The sequence below is a fragment of the Panulirus ornatus genome, chromosome 62 (genome assembly GCF_036320965.1).
Source record: "Panulirus ornatus isolate Po-2019 chromosome 62, ASM3632096v1, whole genome shotgun sequence".
Lineage (NCBI taxonomy): Eukaryota > Metazoa > Arthropoda > Malacostraca > Decapoda > Palinuridae > Panulirus > Panulirus ornatus.
This window is the reverse complement of record NC_092285.1, coordinates 12,463,584-12,487,024: the sequence shown is the minus strand read 5'-3', so window position 1 is coordinate 12,487,024 and position 23,441 is coordinate 12,463,584. Positions and strand designations below refer to the sequence as shown.

General features: G+C 38.0%; 1 protein-coding gene across 5 annotated transcripts in view; it reads left to right on the top strand.

Moving 5' to 3' along the window:
* Window positions 1-23,058, top strand: part of LOC139745817 (histone deacetylase 11-like) — a 93,834-nt gene extending 70,776 nt beyond the window's left edge. For 3 of the 5 annotated variants that reach the window (XM_071656392.1, XM_071656393.1, XM_071656394.1), the window contains 6 exons: window positions 204-314; window positions 3,489-3,580; window positions 4,395-4,602; window positions 6,765-6,931; window positions 10,409-10,517; window positions 14,518-21,241. In XM_071656392.1, coding sequence (XP_071512493.1) covers window positions 204-314; window positions 3,489-3,580; window positions 4,395-4,602; window positions 6,765-6,931; window positions 10,409-10,517; window positions 14,518-14,682 — 852 coding nt within the window. In that variant the 3' untranslated portion in view covers window positions 14,683-21,241. Of the gene's footprint in view, window positions 1-203; window positions 315-3,488; window positions 3,581-4,394; window positions 4,603-6,764; window positions 6,932-10,408; window positions 10,518-14,517; window positions 21,242-22,889 lie in introns of those variants that run through there. The other 2 variants (XM_071656397.1, XM_071656395.1) reach the window with 2 other exon arrangements.
* Window positions 23,059-23,441: the final 383 nt, after the last annotated feature.

The following is a 23,441-nucleotide window of genomic DNA, read 5'->3' as shown; positions in this document are numbered from 1 at the left end:
AATTGAATTTTTTATCTGAGTTTAAAAACTTCTGATGTGATTTTTGCCCAAGTCCATGAATTTGGTAGATTCTGAGATATATGTGATGAAACCTCATACATAACCATAGTGGAGACCTTCTTTTATGGTAAAGGGAATTTTCTCTCAATAACATATGAATGACTAGTTCCATACTGTTCATTTAATCAGTGTCATATTTTCAGCATTTAAAGAAGAAACAGCTGATGAAAGATATGAAGCTTGTAAGCCCCAATGAAGCTACCGAGGCAGACCTTAGGATGGTTCACTCTGCATCATATCTTAGAAGTCTAAAGGTAAATGAACAAAAATACTTGATGACAGTATTATGGTCATAGCAAGGCCAGAATGGATGACTTCCGATAATATAAAAGGATGAAATGTTTACGTCTGATTCTTAAGAAATGATTTTCAGTGAACTTTATAATATTTTGGCATTAGTATATCTAATGACAGTTTTTTTCATACTTAATCTATGTTTCCTGCTTTAGTGAGATAGCACCATAAACAGGCAAAGAAAGGCTGCATCTCCTCACAACCATCCTCTAGCTGTCATTTATATTGCACCAAAACCAACCAGGCTCCACAGACCTTTCCTTGGTTTACCCCAGATGCTTCACATTCTCTGGTTCAGTCAATTGACAGCACATTCACCCCAGTGTACCACATTGCTCCAATGCACTCTTGTCTTGTGCATGCCTTTATTGCTCAAAACCATTTTTACCATCCTTCCATCACCAATTTGGTCTCTTCATTTTCTTTGTTCTTACCACTTCTGACACATATCATCTGTGTCAACATTTCCTCGCTCATTTTCTTCATATGTATAAACCATTTCAGCACACCCTCTTCAACCACACTCTTCTTATTACTACACCTTACACTTACCCATTCATTAGTTACATGATCAAACCACCTCACACTACATGTCATCAAACATTTCATTTCCAAAACATCCAACTTATTCCACCTAATCTCATCTATAGCCTTGCATCCATGTTCCCATTTGTTCACAAGTCTTTCGCACATTATTTACCTCCTTCAAAAACATATTTTTGTTCTCCCTGAAGTTTACTGATACTCTCACTTCCCCTCTTTTTTTAACCCCTGCACCTTCCTCCTTACTTCCTACTGCTTTCTTTTATACATCTCCCAATCATTTGCACTTCTTCCCTGTAGATACTCCCCAAATGCCTCTCTTTTCTTTTTCATAAGCAATTTTACTTTTCTTCCCATCATTCGCTACTCTATCTAATCTGCATGTATGTGCATCTCTTGCACATGCCATCACTGCTTCCTTAAATACCTCCCATTCCTCATTTATTCCCCTCGCTTTACTTACTCTCTCCTTTTGCCATTTAACACTCAATCTCTGCTGGTATACCTTCATATAGTTCTTTTCAATTGATGTGGAATATCATAATGCCTGTTAACCATATCTTACTCACATACATATACTTGTGTATATCCCTTTTTACGAACCAGATATTTCCAGTCGACAGTCTTTTTTCAGCACACAACTCCACATGCTCTTCTGAATACCCCATGCACCCTAGTTATACCATTCAGTTGCCGTGTTACTTATCTTTGCATATAAATCACCCATCACTAATACCTGGTCTTGTACATTAAAACTGCTGACATACTTGGCTGCTCCCAAAACACTAGCCTCTCATGATCTTTCTTCTTGTGGCCAGGTGCATAAGCACCAATGATCATGCATCTCTTGCCATCCACTTCGAGTTTTACCCACCTCAGTCTAGAATTTACTTCCTTAGATTTTATCACACACTTCCACAACTCCTGCTTCAGGAGTATTGCCTCTCCTTTCTTAGCTCTTGTCCTCTGATGCCAACCCTTGACTTCGTAAGACATTTCCAAACCATTCCTCCCCCTTACCCTTGAGCTTCGTTTCTTTCTGAGCCAGATCATCCAGGTTTTTCTTCAAACATACTACTTATATCTTCTCTTCTCATCTTGGTAATACATTTAGACACCCCAGTCTGAGCTTTTGAGGAGGATGAGCTTTCCCTGTCTGGCTGCCTCTTCTGTCTCCTCATTTTAGAAACTAGAATACAAGATGTGGAGAGTTTTCAGCCCCCCACTCCTGCACCCTTTAGTTGATTAAAAGGGGTGAGAGTGGGGGGATGGAGATTTCCCCTCCAATTTTTACTTTTCCAAATGAAGGAACAGAGAAGGGGGCCAGTTGAGGATTTTTTCTTCTAAGGCTCAGTCCTCTGTTCTTGATGCTATCACGCTAATGCAGGAAATGGCGATTATGTATGAAAAAATTATATATATGAATACATATACAAACATCTTTTCTTTTCTTTCATACTATTTGCCATTTCCCACCTTAGTGAGGTTGCGCCAAGAACGGAGGACTGGACCTCTGAGGGAATATCTTCACATGGCCCCCTTCTCTGTTCCTTCTTTTGGAAAAGTAAAAAAAAAAAAAAACGAGAGGGGAGGATATCCAGCCTCCTGCTCCCTTACCTTTTACTCACTTTCTACAACACGCAGGGAATACGTGGGAAGTATTTCCATCCCCCCACTCCCTCCCCTTTTAGTTGCCATCTATGATGCACAGGAATTACGTGGAAAATTTTTTTTTCTCCCCCATCATCATGTATACATATATACATGCACGTCCCTACACGTACATATACATAACCTATGCTGATATACATACGCATGCACAGCCGTATGCATATACACTCATGTACATATTCAAAGGCGGGCAAGGAATAGAGTGAATTGGATCGATGTGGTATATTGGGGTCGACGTGCTGTCAATGGATTGAATCAGGGCATGTGAAGCGTCTGGGGTAAACCATGGAAAGTTCTCTGGGGCCTGGATGTGGAAAGGGAGCTGTGGTTTTGGGCATTATTACATGACAGCTAGAGACTGAGTGTGAACAAATGGGGCCTTTGTTGTCTTTTCCTAGCGCTACCTCGCACACACGAGGGGGGAGGGGGATGTTATTCCATGGGTGGCGATGGGAATAAATAAAGGCAGACTATGAATTATGTACATGTGTATATATGTATATGTCTGTGTGTTTATATATATGTGTACATTAAGATGAAGATGTATAGGTATATATATTTGCGTGTGTGGACGTGTATGTATATACATGTGTATGGGGGTGGGTTGGGCCATTTCTTTCGTCTGTTCCCTTGCGCTACCTCACAAACACGGGAGACAGCGACAAAGCAAAATAATAATAAATATTCAAACTTGCTTGCCTTCATCCAACCCCAGCGCCACCCTTTCTTTCTTTTACAGTTGTTCATTGTTTGCCACATTAACAAGGTAGCACAAGAACAGGTGAAGAAAAGGCTTCTGGAGAGAGACAGTTTTACATTCTTTGAAACTCATTTATTTGTATTTTCATTATGGTATATGATTAAAATTTACATGAATTACAACACACTGATATATTGAAGTTCATGTTTGAATATTCCAGTGGAGCATCAATGTGGCAAAAATCACTGAAGTGGCCCCAGTAGCTCTTTTACCTAATATCGTACTACAGAAGAGAGTTTTGAAGCCTTTCAGGTGAGTTAATCATTTTATATGCTGTGAATATATTTCCTGAAGAACATAACTATGAGTATGTTTTAGAGTTGAGTTATACATTGATTCCTGGTAAAAGTGTATATGGCAATGGATGAACATGTGCCTTCTGCTGCTCTTGACAAAAGACAAATATGATCATATGAATAAGTGTAATGTAAGAGTTATTAGTGATGATTATAAGAGGATAGAAGTTAGGCAAATACAGGGCCATATTCTTGTTTACATTTTACCTTGGGATCTTCCCAAACCACATGTAAACATCCAAAGACTGCATTATTATTATTGCATTATTTCCTTCAGCTCATTATCTCTCCCAAAAGAAACACAAAAAAAACGAGGAAAGTTAAATTTGATATATCAGTACAAAATTTAAATAAACTTGGAAGGTGTGCTTTAGAAAAAAGAAATTAGTTTAAAAGATTGTATTATCTGTTGTCAAGAGGGCACTAACATATGGTTAGGAGTTACCACTTTACAGATATCAACAGATGTCCCCATCTTCTCACCTTAACACCTTATCACCCTTTAACTTTAAAGTGAGAAGCTCCTCAGCAAGATTCTACTCCTTTTTGTCCATTAACGATAATACAGTCTCAATGAAGGATAACAATGCACTGCATTGTAACCTCATATATAGATTATTTTTATAGTAATGATGATATTTACTTGTGAATGTAGTTTTTAACTTTGCATTCCTAATTTATTGTCTTGCTTTCACTCCATAATCCCCTTTAATGGGCTAGGATTTAAAAAGAAATAGAGTATTCTTACATACTATTTACAACTCTTACAGGTATCAGACTGGAGGAAGTGTTCTAGCTGGAAAACTAGCTGTTGAGCGAGGCTGGTCAATCAACATAGGAGGGGGATTTCACCATTGTTGGGGAAATAAGGGTGGTGGATTTTGTGCATATGCTGACATCACTCTTACTGTGCATTTCATCCTGAACCATTATCCCCATTTGGAAAGAGTTATGATCATTGATCTGGATGCTCATCAGGTAACAAGGAAAAAAAAGAATTGCTAGTATCTTAGTCATATACATTTTATATGAAAATGTTGCAGTGAAATAAGTACAATATTAGCAGAAGGAATGTTTCTCATTTGGTGTCCATTTTCTCATAAGGGACTTTCCTTTGGCTACTTTTCTCTCTCCTTATTTTTAGATGTTAGAACCATATGAAGTAAATGTATGTTTGATTCTGCTAAATACATAGTTTATGATTTAAGATGTGCTAATTGAATATCTTTTTTCAATCTTCTTTTGAAGATTATTTATTTATTTTCAGATGGCTGTATGTATAGTGTTGACTCTGATTATGAAGCATTTGTTAGACAAAAATCACTACAGGTTGAGCATCCGTAATCCAAAATGTTGCAGAATCCAAAATTTTTTGAGCGCTGACATGATGTTACGATTGGAAAATTCCACTTCTAACCTCACTTGCCCATGTTAGGTCTGATGCTCTGTTGGCATCAGTTTGTTGCAAACCATCGTCACTGCCAAACCTATGTGCATTGCTCTGTGTTTTTTGCTAATTCTCTGCTGTGTGGTACAAAGATTTTGTTGAAAATGTCGAAAAGGCCTACAGTTAATGAGGCTCCAGTTCTTCACCCACTGACTGATAGTGAAATAGCTGAAATGGTTCTGAATCAAGGTGATCGTGATAATAAAGCCGATGAAGATGGCTTTGTTAATGCTGCGGTAAAAGTATCTTAAGAAGACATGGTGAAAATGTGTGATGGATTTATTGAAGGGCTAGAGCAGCATGCATTCAAAACAGTTTATGAAATCAGAGAGACTTCTAAGACAAAAAAAAAAAACATTGTTCATGAGGCAGATGACTCCAGAGGAAACACTTAAAAAAGCCATCCATCAGAATGCCTCCTCGTCCCCAGAGAACCCACTTCCTGATCCCTCAACTTCTGATGTTCCTTCTCACGATGATGTCAGTAGTGATGTACTATCCCCCTCAAGTTTCTCAAGCCATTTTTTTTTTTTTTGCTGCATGTATCTTCTTTTGTAAGCAGAGATCAATTTTTTCTTGTTTTTTGGTAAGTGCAAAACATTATTTTCATGTGGAATCTTAATTTCATCTCCACCTTAAATGCCATGTTTGAGCATAACATGACCAGCAACATTACTGCATTAAGATTTTTCTCAGTTTTCATTACATTTTTAGCTACCTGTAATTAGTGTAAATTAGATGCTTATTTATTTTTGTATCTCAAATAAAACCTAAGAAGTAGAATACTGTGTACTGTAACCTTTTAATCAAAACACAGTATCATAGGTGGAAACTGAAAACCTGCAGTTGTTTGTTGTTATTGGTTAACACCTGATACAGGTATTCTGCTGATAATACCATTGTATTAATGGTATTTCATATATTTTTTTACTGTTAGGTATTTATGTGTGACTAAGTGTAAGAAAATGATTGCATATCAGTAGCATGTAAATTCAGAGTCTGGAATAAAGGTGATGCCAAACAACCACAGATTGTCCACATGGGTGGCTGAGGTTGTCATACCTTAGCTTTCATATGGTTCATTGTGACACAAACTTTGTTTCATGTGCAAAATTATTAAAATTATTTTACAAATTACCTTCAGGCTATGTGTATAAAGGGTATATAAAGTATGTTCCAAAAATCTGACAAATCTAAAATCTGAAACACTTCTGGTCCCAAGTGTTTGGGATAAGGGATATTCAACCTGTATCATATTCGTATGTATTATGGTTAGTGTTGAGGACTTAGTTAAGTACTTGAATAACATATATGGATTATTGACAACCTCCATTCATTTAGAGTTGTCTTGATATATCTTGCATTTTCTTCAAGTACTGTACAGAAGTTTGCTTTAAAAATCAAGAAAGTTTAGCCTTTCTTATATATTATTCAGGATACAGAGTCGCATAGTGGCATACCCATTCACCTTTGATCTGAGAATTCATGTGCCCATCACTTTTGAAAAGTAAGCTCTTATTAGCCAACTGTTTTGATAAGGAAGGGACCTTTTTGGTTATATGACATGCTATTTAATTGATTCTGCTATACTCTGAAGGTCACAGACAAATGCCTCTCAAGTTTGTAATTCTTCAAGTACAGAGAGAAGTTTCTTACACTTCATAGGTTGATTTGTATCATTCAACATCAACAGGGCAATGGCCACGAGCGGGACTTCATGGGTCGAAAAGATGTGTATATCCTTGACATTTATAACAAATACATATATCCTAATGACAAATATGCAAAAAGAGCGATTAGCCGCAAGGTTGAACTTTTTGCATACACTGAAGATGAAGAGTACCTTGAAAGAGTTAGCACGTAAGTTTTTAACATTTTATATTTTCTTATAAGAATGGTTGTTTAATTTGTTTATGGATGGGGTTGTTAGGGAGGTAAATGCAAGAGTCTTGGAAAGAGGGGCAAGTATGAAGTCTGTTGGGGATGAGAGAGCTTGGGAAGTGAGTCAGTTGTTGTTCGCTGATGATACAGCGCTGGTGGCAGATTCATGTGAGAAACTGCAGAAGCTGGTGACGGAGTTTGGTAAAGTGTGTGGAAGAAGAAAGTTAAGAGTAAATGTGAATAAGAGCAAGGTTATTAGGTACAGTAGGGTTGAGGGTCAAGTCAATTGGGAGGTGAGTTTGAATGGAGAAAAACTGGAGGAAGTGAAGTGTTTTAGATATCTGGGAGTGGATCTGTCAGCGGATGGAACCATGGAAGCGGAAGTGGATCATAGGGTGGGGGAGGGGGGCGAAAATTTTGGGAGCCTTGAAAAATGTGTGGAAGTCAAGAACATTATCCCGGAAAGCAAAAATGGGTATGTTTGAAGGAATAGTGGTTCCAACAATGTTGTATGGTTGCGAGGCGTGGGCTATGGATAGAGTTGTTCGCAGGAGGATGGATGTGCTGGAAGTGAGATGTTTGAGGACAATGTGTGGTGTGAGGTGGTTTGATCGAGTAAGTAACGTAAGGGTAAGAGAGATGTGTGGAAATAAAAAGAGCGTGGTTGAGAGAGCAGAAGAGGGTGTTTTGAAATGGTTTGGGCATATGGAGAGAATGAGTGAGGAAAGATTGACCAAGAGGATATATGTGTCGGAGGTGGAGGGAACGAGGAGAAGAGGGAGACCGAATTGGAGGTGGAAAGATGGAGTGAAAAGGATTTTGTGTGATCGGGGCCTGAACATGCAGGAGGGTGAAAGGAGGGCAAGGAATAGAGTGAATTGGAGCGATGTGGTATACAGGGGTTGACGTGCTGTCAGTGGATTGAATCAGGGCATGTGAAGCGTCCGGGGTAAACCATGGAAAGCTGTGTAGGTATGTATATTTGCATGTGTGGACATGTGTATGTACATGTGTATGGGGGGGTTGGGCCATTTCTTTCGTCTGTTTCCTTGCGCTACCTCGCAAACGCGGGAGACAGCGACGAGGTATAAAAAAAAAAAAAAAATAAGAATTTTGCCCTATCAGCATTAACTTAGTGGTTAATTACTTTAGTTTGAGTGTTCTTTGTCTAAGATTTCATATAACAGTTTTAGTTGAACTTAGCATTTGATGTGAGAGGGACACCTTGAGAGTACTGAAAAGAACTCAGCCTGGGATTCAGCTTCTTAGATTTTGAAATTAGACAGAGACTGAAAAATACATTTCCAAGGTACACCTTACCTTTAACACTGCATTCAGTGAATGTTACAGATTTAATCTGCTTTCATAGCTAACATACAAAGCTTTATTGTACAGTATAATATCTTTATCAAAGATTTATTTCAAGTTTGTCATAAGAGGTACTTAAAACATCTTGTGTGTTAAATCCTGTTGGCTTTTGATCTGAAATATGTTAAATTGTAAATAAAGTTATGTTGCTCCTTTGATCAGTCCTTACCAAATATTAGAAGATGGTTTAGGATCAGTATTAGTTTTTATAATGGAGCAAGAGTGATATTATATATTCATCATTTTTCAATAATTTTCCGTAAGTTTTTGCCATATGATAGAGGATGGGGAAAGAATGATAATTCATTTTAGATTTTATTTCAAATACTAGGATGAAATGATTGTGTAAGGGTATTATTAGAATCCATTTTTGCACCTTAACATAATATCATCTGGAATAGATGAACAAGTCTCATTTGCAGAGATCCACCCTCTAGTTTTCATGTATTATGTACTAAAAATGGAGCCTACCATGCTTGGCCAAACCCTACTGATTATTCCATGGCTGACCTTGGCTACCTCATATTTATTCATTTATTCTTCACCTCATTGACAGCATGTTCCCCATGGATAACATTAGTCCAGTTCATTCCATCCAATGCTTGCCTCTCACCCTCCTGAATGTTCAGACCATTTTACCGTAAAGCCTCTTCAGTTCCATTACTCTGTCCCCTCCCCCTTCTTCCCTCTGCATCTGGAATGTAGGTCTTTGTAGTCAATCGTTCTTTGTTCATCCTTTTTATGTGTCCAAATTAGTTCAGTATACCTTGCTCTATGTTAGAATTGGTGGTCTTACTTTCTGTCTCATCAAGACAGGACTAAAGGGTTAGACTTCCCATCTTCTCGTAAGCACCATACACTTCCTCGAGTCTCACTTATTTTCTTCTCATAAGTTCCCTCACCATCTACTGTGTGCACAGTCGTTTTTTAATATAACTGTGATATCTTTCTTTCTCAACAACTCAAAGCTGCAGAACTCTGTATGCTCTAATATCTTTCCCAATAACTATGACTTGGCACTTTATGAAAGACAAAATTTTCACTTCTTCCAAGATTATAAATACTTTTCCTTGTCTCTTCTTTTCCCTTTCATTAATCTCTGTATTTCAATTAAGACATGGCCTTGTGGACTTTTGTTTGTGACTGAAGCTTTCAATGAAAAAAAATCAAGCATATCCACCCTGTTCCATTCTTTTGCACTTAGAACCTAAGACACATCTATTCAGTACTTGAGACAACTGTTGCCATCAAAATACCCAGCTTTGCTCTGACAGATGTTGACATCTTCCACACACTCCTCAGTGTACCCATGACTTAAGTCCCCTCCCCCACCCAATAATTTACATCATCCCCCATGGTTCTCTGCTGCCACATCCACTGCCAGGTATCTAAAGCATTCTACTTCCTCCAGGTCTTCCTCATTCAGATTTACTTTCGTACAGTTGTGTCTCATCTACCGACTACAGATCATTACCATCATTTTGGTCACATTCACTTAAGACTTTCTCCTCTGGCACACATTTCCAACTTGTGTCACCAGCTTCAAGAGTTTCTTGCGTGAAAATACAAGGGGAAAATCTAAAGCAGGAGAGAAATGAAATGATTTTGCCAACAAGTTGTTTAGGAATAGGTATGATTTATAACTGGTGTCTGGACAAGGTGTTTGTTGATAATAAGGAATGGAGGAAGTTGTGTATAAGCATTGAGGGATGAGTGGGTACATAAGTCTAATTTTAGAGAACAGCTATTTAATGATGTGCCGCACTCTTCATATCATCAAACTGGAATGAAAGATAATGTGAAGGAGCCATGAAGGTGTGTCATCTATCTTATGTAAATGAATATGGAGTTCATAATACAGAACAGATTGAAAATTAAAGTGACTAGATAATAAGAGATTGATTTTTAGAATACAAAAGTTAGGAATTTTATTATATTGTACTTTATAGCTTTTTAAATTAATCCATGATTTATTGTAGCTGAGAAATAAATGATTAACATTAGTGATTTAAAAGGAAAACATACAAAAATTTTTCTATTAATCTGTAATGAATTTATGAATATTAAAGCTTTTTATAAATGTTACAGTCATGTTGAAGGGGCCATCAATGAATTTAGTCCCCATGTTGTAGTTTACAATGCTGGAACTGACATAATGGAGGGTGATTGCTTGGGTCTTCTGTCTGTCTCCAAACAGGTATGTTATTTTTACATGTTATTTTTTTACGCACACACACACCATTATGCATGATTGTTATGCTTGATAGTGCCATCTAATAATTCCTTAAACAACTTAGAGTAAAAACTCGAAGTTTTCAGTAAAAAAAAATTATTGATATTTTTTTGGTAAAAGAGGATTGAAATTTAGTTTATGCTCCTATTTAATGTCCTGTGTATGAATCAAGTACTGAGTATGAATGTTGCACTCATTGTAGTTAATTTTAGATACAGTTTGTATTATGTGAATACTTCTTTTGTAATTCATTCACCAATTGTAGATTTTTCTCTGTACCAGAGATTGTGTCTGATGAATGCAGTGCTTGTGAATTTCAGTAATAGAGAACAATTAGGACAGAACAAGCAAGGAAATCAGGACTTGTGATAACATCATGAAAATTTATATGAGATCTTGGAGTAATGATACCGAATGAAATTACTTTTGTAGAGTATCCTACTTACATACATGTGCATACTGCCAGATTTTGCCAAGAAGGTAGGGCATGCATTTAGCACTCACCATACATCTTGCTTGATGAATAATTCTTTTTCTCTCAGCTGATGCACACTTTCCGTAGTTGTTAATCCTAGGTTCATCTTGCTTATTCATTAATGAATAATGCTGTTTCTCCTTTCTGTCACACATATTTCTAAGTTGTCAATTCTGTGTTCATATAAGACTCCTACACATCTTGCTTGATATTGTTTCTCCCAGCTGCCATGCATATTCCATAGTTGACAATCCTCGTTCATTTAGGACTTAACTCAGTCATGCATCAGGTTTTCTTTTAAATGCTTCCACTGTTGTTCTATGCATTTTTCGTAATTCTACTGGTATTACATGGAATAAACTTTCCAACTTTTTTTTATGCTGGACTTCTTTATTTCTGAGGTCTCTTTTGGTGTATTCCCAGATATTATTGCAACTTTATATTTCTTCCTTGTGGTGGTAGGTGGTAGGCAAGTATTGATTTAGGAGATCCCACTGCCTGGATAATGAGAGGAATAGTGACACCAGTATAACAAGACAGCTCCTGCTGTGGCTGTCTTATCCCCTGTTTGCAGCTCAGGTTATTGTCTTTCCTTTTCTGCCATATATACATGTGGATTTTTTCAGCTAAATCTGCAAACACAATCTTTCTTTTTAAACATATACTGCATAACTTGACAACACATAATTCATGATATTCCTTGTTTATAATCACATATATCCTTTATCCCTAAGAGGTGACTATGGGGTTAGGTTGTTGGGGGGGTTAGAAATGCTCATCTTGTATTATCACTTTCCAAAAGCAGGAACAGGAGGAGTCAAGTGAGGATTGCTGTTTGAAACCTCTGACTGAAGTATCTGAATGTTTGGATGTAACAAGTGCCAGAAGAAAGTAAAGACAGGGGCTATGTTTGAAGAGAAGAAACTGAATGTTTTGGCTTTGTTTATACATGGCTGAAGGTGATCAGTGTAGAATGATTTGGGAATATCTGGGGAGGTCATTTTTAGGATTGATTTATAACATGAGCAAAGGAGGGCTTTCATTATGAAGGAAAAGCTGTAAGAATGTGTTTAAAGAGTGCAGTGAAGTGAGTTTAAGACTGATGTTTGTAAGAATGAAAGGAGTCTTGAAAGATGGGTCTTTATCAGTGCATATCCACCTGATAGTGAGCAGAGTGAGGAGGTGAGGGACCTTTTCTAGGAGCTGATGCAGTGGATTGAGACCTTGCAGCAAAGGATTTGAATGCAATAGTGGATGAGGCAATTAAGAGTTTGATTAGGGGGCATGGGATACCCATTGTAAATAAAAATGGGGAGCAGCTTGTTAAAGTGTATGATGAAAAAGGTATGGTGATTTGGGATATGTGGCTTCAAAGAAACTGCATACATAAGTATTCATGGGCAAAGAAGTGACATTACAGTTTATCAGCTATGGAGACTTTTGCCATGATCATACCCTTGAGAGAGTTCTCAGAGGGAACAGGCATCAGAGATATAGATAAATAGGTAGATGTGAATTGGAATGATGAGGTATACTGGGCTCAATATGATGTCATTGGACTGAATCAGGGCATGTGAAGCATCCAGGGTAAACCATGGAAAGGTCTGTAGGGTCTGGTTGTGGATAGGAAGCCATGGCTTTCATGCATTTCATATGACAGCTAGGTAATGAGTAGGAGTGGATGTTTCCTTTCTTTGTCTTTTCCTGGTGCTACTAATGCAGGAAACTGTGGTTAAGTATGATAAAAAAAGATGGAAATAACCATTGGTGAGTGGGTTTAGACGTCAGTAGGTATTATTGGATTATGTATTACTGACAGAAATTTTAAGGATAGGTTGTTGGATGTGAATGTGCTGAGGAGCAGTTGGTGAAAGTTCTGGTCATTTCTTAGCTGAGGCAAGTGTGAAAGTTCTTAGTGGTTTGGGAAAAGATGAAATGACAGTGATACTTACCCATGTGTATTTGTTCACCTATATGTACTGCACAGTACTGGGAGAGAGTCATACACTCATTTGGCCCTATCTCTTGAACTTCCATGACATCAAATAGCTATTGAACACATGTTAACTGCCAGCATTTATCATCTTGCTTAACTGTTAGATGCATGGAATGTCCTCAGTGGAAACACTGTATCTTCTTGTTAGATATTTGGCTTGATTTTTGCTAACATTGTTAAAAATGCACCACTTTGATGGAGCACTGGCTCATTTCTGGCTGAATTTTTACCAAATGTAAAGCTGTAGAAATGCAGAACTTACACTGTTTCTTATAGATGCCTTGTCATTGATGCTGTAATTATACTTTTGTGATATTGTGTCATATTTTTATACCATATATTGAGTCATTCATTGATATATTTTTTTATATTTCTCCAGGAAAAGTGATATGTTTACCATAAATTGTTTTTAGGGTAACTAATCCTCTTTGATAAAGATTTTTTTTTCATCGATCTTCCTTCATATTGTTATTCTTGGGTTGGCAGACAAACTGACTGGAAAGAAAAATAAGTTCTTAAATATAGAAAATTCTTTTTCTCCGAGGCATTTTTCCAGGTCCATTTATCCAATTTATTCCTGCTCTTCCTTCCCCTGTCTTTCAATTTTTTTTATTTTTTTTCTAACATTAATCACAGAGAATAATGAGCTCTTATCTTGAGTGACAACTGTGGGACCATAACATTATGGTTGAGTGGGATCTGTTGATTAGGTAGAGGGTGGACTTAAGCTAAACCATGCCTTTAACTACATAGCAGGTGGTTAATGAAGGTTGAGATGCATGTGACTCACCAGTAAGAGGTGGGGGTAAAGGGTTTCTAAGCCCAAGAGACCTGGGACATCTCTCATGGTTCATAGGACACAACCCTCTGGAGAAAGCTTTTCATACTTAAGAACTGATAATTCTTTTAAGGTTTAGAGAGTATGTCGTATCATAGGAAGGGGAGTCCAAGAAGGAAATGTAAGGATGGAGTGCAGGGGGCTTTTGGGTGTCAGATCCTGAATATTTAGAAGGCTGGGAGGTGTCCATGAGATAGCATGAATTTGGCAGATGTGGTATTGTGGGATTTGCATGCCATAAGTAGGCTGACCCAGAATTGCAAAGCAATCTCGGTAATCATAGAGCTTGGCTTTGATTTCAGAGCATTATACATGACAGCTTAAGAGTGGCTTTGTGCAAATGAGGCTTTACTCATTTGTTTCTGAATGTGCTCTGTTAAGGTGCATAAAGGAAAAATTACCCATTTTCACTTTTGACTTGCAAGGACCCACTGAGGCATCATTTACAATCAAATAAACTCTTTGAGAGAGGAGAGACTTAGCTTTCTGTTTTTTACATAGCTCTACTATTTATTAGTAGTTGACTATGCAGTGTATGGAAGTACAGAAGCATGTCTTGGTTTCTTCCACATACTCTTTAAAATAAAAGCAATGAAATTCTTTTTGCCTTGTGCAGAGTGATTCAGCAGCTAATACTCCTTTCATTTATTTACAGGGTATTATCGAGAGAGATGAAATAGTATTCCAGAAAGTAAGACAACGAAATATTCCAATTGTTATGTTAACCAGTGGAGGTTATCAACGTGCAACAGCTTCTGTCATTGCAGATTCAATAGCCAACCTAAGCAAAAAGTCTCTCATTGATGTGTCATCACATTGATTTCTCATTTAGGAAATGAATAACAGTTTAACAGTATATCAACAAAGAAGCTTTATCTTCATTATGCATTGAATTTATGTTTATTATGTGAATGCACATATTGTTGATATTTTTTTTACACTGCTTGGGAAGATGTAACTACTGCCTTGATATCAACATGGTGAACAGGTTTCGTTTGCCAGAAGTTTTATGTTTTGAGTACTACATGATGTGAATAATTGCTTTAAGCTTTTTTTTATTAATGAATTTGTGCATTTGGATGTGTACTTTTTATGGTATAAGAGCAGTGGTCGTAGTTGGTAATTAGTTGGTAGGTAGCCACCGACCTGGAAGGTATATTACTGGTACTACTTGCCTTGGTACTGGAAGGGTTAATGATGGCTGCATAGTGAGCCAGCACTTTAGTGGTTGCCAAGTTGCACTCTTTTGACCCAGGTAGCTGTCTTTTCATTCTGCCTCCCATGTACTGCTGGCTTTCTGTCCACAAACATACAGTTTCTCCTTGTTGCACGTAAGACTTGATTTTGCAACTTGCACAACTCAGTGACTCTAGATTTTCCTGTGATGATAAATATCATGAAGTCAGATAATTAAACTCATTCTTACACACATCATTTTTTTTATACTTATTCACCAATTCATGTCTCTAATATGGGAAATGGCAAACAATTAAGAAAGAAAAAGATGTGTATTATATGCACAGGTATGTGTATAATTACCTGTCTTTATGGCACAGGGAGTGTTGCACTCATGGGTACCCATCTCAAGAACTTTTTCTGCCATCATTCATCTTTGTAGATTAATTTATGCTGTTAACATTTGTGATTTCATCTCTCAGTTTATTCCATTCATCCACTACTCTTATTCCATAAAAGTCCCTTTTTTCATATTTTGTAATAGTATATTCACCTAATATCATTTTATGGCCTTTGGTTGTTCTTTCTTTGCATATATTCAGGGACTGCTCACTGTTGATATCATCAGACTAGTATAAAACGTAAAGTTTATCTTCAAATTACTCTGTGCTATTCTTGTTTCCATAGAACAAATTTATGGCTTCTAAACTCTGACTGAACAAAATTTTGTTCATTCTTATACCATCTGTATTTTTGCATTTGGGCACTTTTTTAAGAACAGTGATGAAACTTGAGAAGTGTATTGTAGTTTGGCCTATTTTAGGACATTACAGATAACTGAATATTTTTCACATACACTCTGTAAATGGGTCCAATGAATCATGAAGTGTTCATTACAACTTATGTTGTTTTAGTAGAGTTGGCAAGCATGACTGTGAGACAGATTTCCTGATAATTGTGGTAGCCACATTTCATAGTTACATCCATTGAAATATGAAATCAACATAAAATTTATTATGGCATATGACAGGAAATGTTACCTGCAAATTTTATATTACACTGTCATGAAAGCAGGGCTACCAGTCTTAGGTCAGACCAATGGCAGTTCTTATAATCCTTTGTCCTTGGTGTCATACAGTCTCACATAAAAAATTTAATTATTTTTACTGTGTATACTTTAGTGCCATTCCAATATTTGCTGGCAGACAGTTTGTCTCCATATGTGGTTCTAAGGTGTAGCTCTGACGATAAGTATGGCACAGTGTCAATTCTCGAGCGTCTTCTCACACAGATTCCTGCAGCATATTTCCTTTTCAATATAATTCATGTTCAGACCATCTTTCTCTGTTTTGCAACCTCATTATTTTGCATTTGCTCAGGTTGAATTTTGTCCACTGTATAACCAACTTTAAAGTTTATTTAGGTCTCCTTAAAAGTTAATGCAATCCTCATTATTGTTCATTACTCTTATGACTTTAGCATCATCTGCAAACACATTAAACTGTGAGTAGTTCTTATGGCAAGTCATTTAAGTAATTCAAAATGAGCAATGGTCCAAGGACCCAAACCACTGGCATATCACTTTTCATGCCAACCCATTTTGAAAATGCTCCTCAGATGTGCTTTTTTAAGCCATCAGAAGAGTTTTCCCATTATTCCTGCCAAGCTGGCAAATGATTTGTGGAAGCTTAGACATACATAATCTTACCCATTGGACTCTTGTCTAAAACACAGCTCTCTCTCTTAGCAGTCTTAAGAGGTCTGTTATGCATGACTTCTTTTTTCCAGAATCCACTTTCTCTCTCAGTAGTTTTTCCTTTGCAGTTGGTCATCCATTTGCATTTTGATTATTTTTCCAGGGTTTTACAAAGCACAATGAATCAGAGAGACTGCTCTGTAGTTCAGTGCTACTTCCTGGTCTCCTGATTGACAGATAGGCATCACATTTGCCTTCTACACCCTTAAGTTCTTTTATTTACATTTTGAACATTTCTAGTGGGCTTATAAGAGTTGGTGCACAATTCCTCAGCAGGGACTCTACTAGGGGCATGAGCCTTATGTGGATAATGGCCCCTTAGCAGTCCATTTGTGTTTTTTCAAGATTTTTTGGTAGGCAGCCACTAACCAGGGAGGTATATCACCAGCAATATCTGCCTGGGTATCAGGAGGGTTAGTAACTGCTGCATGCTTAGCCATTACTTCACTGGTGTTCAAGTTGCCCTCTCTTCCTCCTTTTGCCTAGGTATCTGTCTCTTTTTTTCTGCCTCACCCACACATGGACTCCTGGTATTCTACCCACAAACATTCAGTCCCTCCTTATCACACTAATCACTTGACAACACTTAACTCTTATAACACAGTCTTCATGACCTTAGATTTTCCTGTGGTGAGTGCTTTGCACAAGCCCTGCCTTGTGGCAAAATGGTAGGAGAAATAATCAGAAGTTTTAGGTGGAACATTAGGCAGGAGCATTAGGTAGAAACATGACATCATTGCCTTTTTAGCCGGGTGGTTGTGGCAAAAGGGGTACGAGGTGGTATGCGAGCCTTGTATTCCTGTTGCAGGGTCCTTCCGGAAGCCAGACATCGTGGCTTCCAGAGGGTCAAAGACCTTCATTATCGACACGCAAGTCTCTGGAGTTTGCTTCACACTTTCGGCTGCACACAAACATGAGTGCAGCCACTACGGCACCCCGGAAGTCCTTCGGGGCGTATGGGAACTAACCAGAAAAGACACCGTGTGCATAACTTCTGCCACACTAAATTGGCAAGGTGCATGGTGTCAAGAAAGTGTGAGTGCTCTCCAAGGTACTAGGGCTTTCATACTGGGACCTGGAGGTGTGCTCCGTGAAAGCCCTAACCTGGATGCATTCCCTTTACAGGATGTGGTCCAAGAGCACAGGTTGAGTAGTCATTTGCCCGCTGTGTTACATCTGGTGTCGACCCTCGGGCTGGCTGAGTGTGTCTCCTCCATTGTGTGATTGTGGTTGATGGTTGGCTGTTCATCCCCCTGAGATTTATTGGCGGGTACCAGTTCCCAAAAGTGGTTCTGTTTGACGGGGGGAGTGGGGGTCTTGGCAGGATTGCATGCTTTTCCTGATCGACGGGCCGCATAGGACGGTATGGGTGCTGGGGACTATGTTGGGTACAAACTAAGGATAGTAAGGTAGGGCCCACCACTTTTCCTTCTGCCCAACTTGTTCTTTCTTATATATGTGCTATCAGCAGTCTGTCTTGTTACCTTCCTCTTACTGTCTTACACATCTCTGGTTAACCACCCTCTTCTTTCACTATCTACACATGTAAATAGTACTTACCTTACTAACACAGGCACAGTATCCAAATTAGCTTTTGCACAAATGTTAACAATTGTTGACAGTGGGGAAAAGAATAAAAGTAGCAGGTTGTAACCAACTACAAGTAGTTGGTTACAACATAAGCAGGAACATGTGTGTGCGACTGTATGCAGAGAGTGCAGAGCAATTGAGAGTAAGTTTTCCGTGTCTTTTCCATTATCATGTGGGGAATGTGGATCCTAATGGGGGTGTGTCTGGTGGGTTGGAGTTTAAGACTGGCTTGGGAGGTTGGTTGTTTAGTGCTTGTTGGGTTATTTCAGTGTGAGCGCATTTTACCAGGGTTATATTTTGGGGGATTGGTGCACGTAGTATTTGGTAGGCAACCACCGACCATGGAGGTATGAACCGTCACTACCCACTTGGGCATTGGGAAAGTTAGTGACAGCTACGTAGTGAGCCAGCACTTCAGTGGTTGTCAGGTTGCATTTCTCCTTCCTGGATAGCTGCCTTTTCTTTCTGCTCATCCATATGTGGACTGCTGGCATTTTGCTCACAAAAAATAATCTTGTCACACATCACACATGACACTTGACAACAACTCTCTTTTTGTAAGTCTAGATTTTTCCAGTGGTGAGCACTATGCACTAGTTTAGCCTTTGGGCAAAATGGTAGGAAGAGTAGATAGTAGTGGGTAGACATTAGACAGGAACATTGGGTAGAAATAGGAAGTAGGAATATTATGTGGTAGCATTAGGCAAAGTAGTTGGTAGGAACATGAAGTAGACACATTAGGTAGTAGTAGTTGGTAGGAACATTACATAATGACCTCTGTAAACACTGTGCTAGAGTGCCCTCTGCCAGTGGCCTTTTAAGGGTGAGGCTGTAAAGGCTATAAAGTGGCACTGGAGTTCACCGGTTATGGAGACACTTTTACCATGGGCACTCTTCTCTGAGGGAGTTGCTGAAGGGAGCAGGCATCAGATATATAGATAGGTAGAGCAAGGTTATTAGGTACAGTAGGGTTGAGGGTCAAGTCAATTGGGAGGTGAGTTTGAATGGAGAAAAACTGGAGGAAGTGAAGTGTTTTAGATATCTGGGAGTGGATCTGTCAGCGGATGGAACCATGGAAGCGGAAGTGGATCATAGGGTGGGGGAGGGGGCGAAAATTTTGGGAGCCTTGAAAAATGTGTGGAAGTCGAGAACATTATCCCGGAAAGCAAAAATGGGTATGTTTGAAGGAATAGTAGTTCCAACAATGTTGTATGGTTGCGAGGCGTGGGCTATGGATAGAGTTGTGCGCAGGAGGATGGATGTGCTGGAAATGAGATGTTTGAGGACAATGTGTGGTGTGAGGTGGTTTGACCGAGTAAGTAACGTAAGGGTGAGAGAGATGTGTGGAAATAAAAAGAGCGTGGTTGAGAGAGCAGAAGAGGGTGTTTTGAAATGGTTTGGGCACATGGAGAGAATGAGTGAGGAAAGATTGACCAAGAGGATATATGTGTCGGAGGTGGAGGGAACGAGGAGAAGAGGGAGACCAAATTGGAGGTGGAAAGATGGAGTGAAGAGGATTTTGTGTGATCGGGGCCTGAACATGCAGGAGGGTGAAAGGAGGGCAAGGAATAGAGTGAATTGGAGCGATGTGGTATACAGGGGTTGACGTGCTGTCAGTGGATTGAATCAAGGCATGTGAAGCGTCCGGGGTAAACCATGGAAAGCTGTGTAGGTATGTATATTTGCGTGTGTGGACGTGTGTATGTACATGTGTATGGGGAGGGTTGGGCCATTTCTTTCGTCTGTTTCCTTGCGCTACCTCGCAAACGCGGGAGACAGCGACAAAGTATAAAAAAAAAAAAAAAAAGATAGATTGGGGGTTATCTGTGAGTTTTAAGTTACTAAAGTGTGAAGTAACTGAAAATATGCTTTTAGTGGGCTGAATCAGGCCATATAAAGTAGAATAACTTTATTAATAAACTAGGCTCTGATTTGTAACACATGAAGGATATTATGAAGTTTGTATGAGTAATTCGTTATTGAGAAGATCTTATCATGTCTTTGGCTGGAGCACTTACAGCACGGTATAACCTTTATCCATGTATTTTCTAGCAGATTTTTTGTGTTGATAAACACGTACTTAACTTTTCAGGGGAGAATTATCTAAAATAGTATATAGCACAACGTTTTATAGAATTGTCTCCAAACTAGAGTTGGGGAGGTTAATCTTCAAGTGGAAGCTCAGTACTTTTAGAGTAATTTAAGATATAACGAGCATTTTATACATAGAAGTATTTCTTAACAACTAGGTTGAATGCTTTTGGATATAGATTTTTATATTATGTCTGACAGCAATATGGGATATATAGTATCATTAATATTGAATGAAGGTGGTTACTTCAAAGGTCTTACTGAAAGTTTTTCAGACATAGGTCATGATGGCAGTGACTTCAAAGACATCCTTACCTAAGGTCTTTTTAACTTGTCATGAATGATAATCCTTTAGTGAGTACCTCTTAAGATTTTAAGGATTATCCAGTGGCAATAAGGCTTGTGGACATAAATCATGGTAATAACTTCAAATTATATGAATTTATGTGGAGTGATGCATATTTTCAGAAAGCATTTGAATTTTTTTTAACCATGTTGAGTTACAGTATCCAATGTAATAATTCTTTGACAAGTTAACTATGCGTTCTTTTGTAGTTTTGACAGATCACACCTTCTAGTGTCTTATGATTTGTAAATTGTGACTCCTTAGTTTGGTAGGTTTATGACATGTCACATAATTGTATATACTTGCATGATTGATCTGTTCTGTGATAGTTGCATACTTGAAATTGAATGTAAATAGAGAATTTGTTATCTTTTTAAGATTTGAAATGTCAAGTAATTATCATAATAAATGAAAGGATAATTATGATTTTTATTTGTTTGCGTGGTGTTACTGGGTTCCACATACTTGAGGTTACACTGTAAGTGAAAAGATACTTTTGGAGGGGCTGTATCATTGGAAGTAAAGTCTCATAAAAAAAAATTCTCACTAAAGGAATCTGCTTTTTCCTGCAACTGGAGGTAGTGCAGCCTTAGACTGCAGGAGCTTTTAGAATGAGGTCATGGGTAAGACTAAAACTTTCTTAGACTAAAATTGGCTAAGGGGTAATTATAAATCAGGCATTAGAGAAATGGACAGCATAAATAAAATTTGCTTGTTTATTCATAAGCCATCACTAACCCTCCCAATACCCAGGCAGATAGTTCTGGTAATATACCTCCCTTGTTGGTAGCTTCCTACCACATACTCCTGTCTATTATAAACAATGGCTTTTTTTGTCCAATTAATATGTACTTTTTTTTAAGAAGTATGAGGTAGGTCTGCACTGAGGATGTGGATTTAGGAGTGACAGTAACAATTAGAAAGAAAAATAAGAGAGAATGGAAAAATAGGAAAGTGCAAGTATGAATGAACTGAAGTGAAAGAGATTAAGTGAGAGGGAGAGGCAGAAGTTATTAATGAGAAGGATGGCTAAGAAAAAAAAAATGAATGACAGAAATATTGTAAAAGAGTGTGACTATGATAGGTACCATCAGACAGCAGGAAAGAAAGATTATTTGTGTTGGAGTTGTAGAGGTAGGAATCCAACAGAGAAAAATTGGCTTAACCTGATGGGAAACCTTTGAAGTAAGAGTGGCGGCAGCCTGAGGTGTGTACACCTTTGACCCACATGCCTGAAGTGCTGGAAGTCACAGCTTTATAAAAGCAGCCTCATGTTGGATATCTAATCTAGAATTCTAAAAAATGAACGTTATTTTTTTATATCCATGAATGTATATTGTACATTGCATATGAGATCATATCCTTGTCATTCTTTGTTATTGCCTAAAATGACATCATAAATTATAGACTATGGTTTCATGCAAAAAACATGTCTTCTCTATACACATAGAACTAAAAGTATGCATAAGCAAACAAAACTTTAAGGAAAAGTGATATAGCAGTGAAACTTTTTCACTATTTCACAACAGCACTGCATTTACTGGTAACCATAAACATCATCTGGTACTAAATACTATTGGAGCTCTTTCTGTCTCCTATAGAGATCAGAACCCTCAGTAAAGACTATAAATATTTCAAATTGAAAACCCTATCAAAACATGAGATACACTCAGACAAAATTATGGGTGTAATAATACTGTACCTTCTAATTACATCAAGTGGTTTTAAAACATCCATACACATTTAGAGTTGCTGCTTTACACTGTGAGGTAATTTCATGGCTTTCAAGGGAGTAAAATATGTATTTCTCATAGTTATTAGGTTTCCCAGTGTGATACACTTGCAAAAAAGAGGATAACTTTATTCGAAACTGAATTGCAGTATATCTCCTCAAACGAAAGAGTATATTCTAATGATGTATTCAACATTTAATATAATTCTTCACATGTTTCAATAAAGATATCATTATGTAGCCATCATAATCTAATGTGAACATTATTGTAGTCAGGTTTGTGGCTGATCTGAAGAAGGGAGCCTGTGGTTATACCTTAATAATTTTGATTTTTAGATATCTTGATGTAATACTACTACAACACTCTCCAAGGAAAGTATGGACAACAATGCTGTATTGATATATATAAAGGCATGAAGCAGTAGCACTACATCAGTAGCTATTGCTGAAACAGAAGCAGGAAAAGAAGTGGAGCAGGAGTCTCATGGTGCTGCTAAAAAAAAAGGTGAGTCATCATTTGGTCTCTTGGGGCTACTGAAGGAGGGAGGTAGGTACGTTGACAGCTTGACTGACACAGATGACAGTTGCTGTAGTATTCATGTATGGCCAAGCTAGACCACCTTTTGGTTGGCAATGGAGAAATGAAGATGGACCTAGTAGATAACTGTAATTACTTTTGAACACTGTTTTGTAGAGAGGAACATGTTTGTATTCTGTTGGGATGGAGGGCCTGGGAGGCTTATCATTTACTGTTTGGTGATAACATGGCGCTGATGGCAGATTTAAGTGAAAAGCTACAGAAACTGTTTTCTGAGTTTGGTAGGAAAGGAGACAGTTGAGAGTAAATGTGAATAAAAGTAATTTTATTAGGTTTAGGTAGATATATTA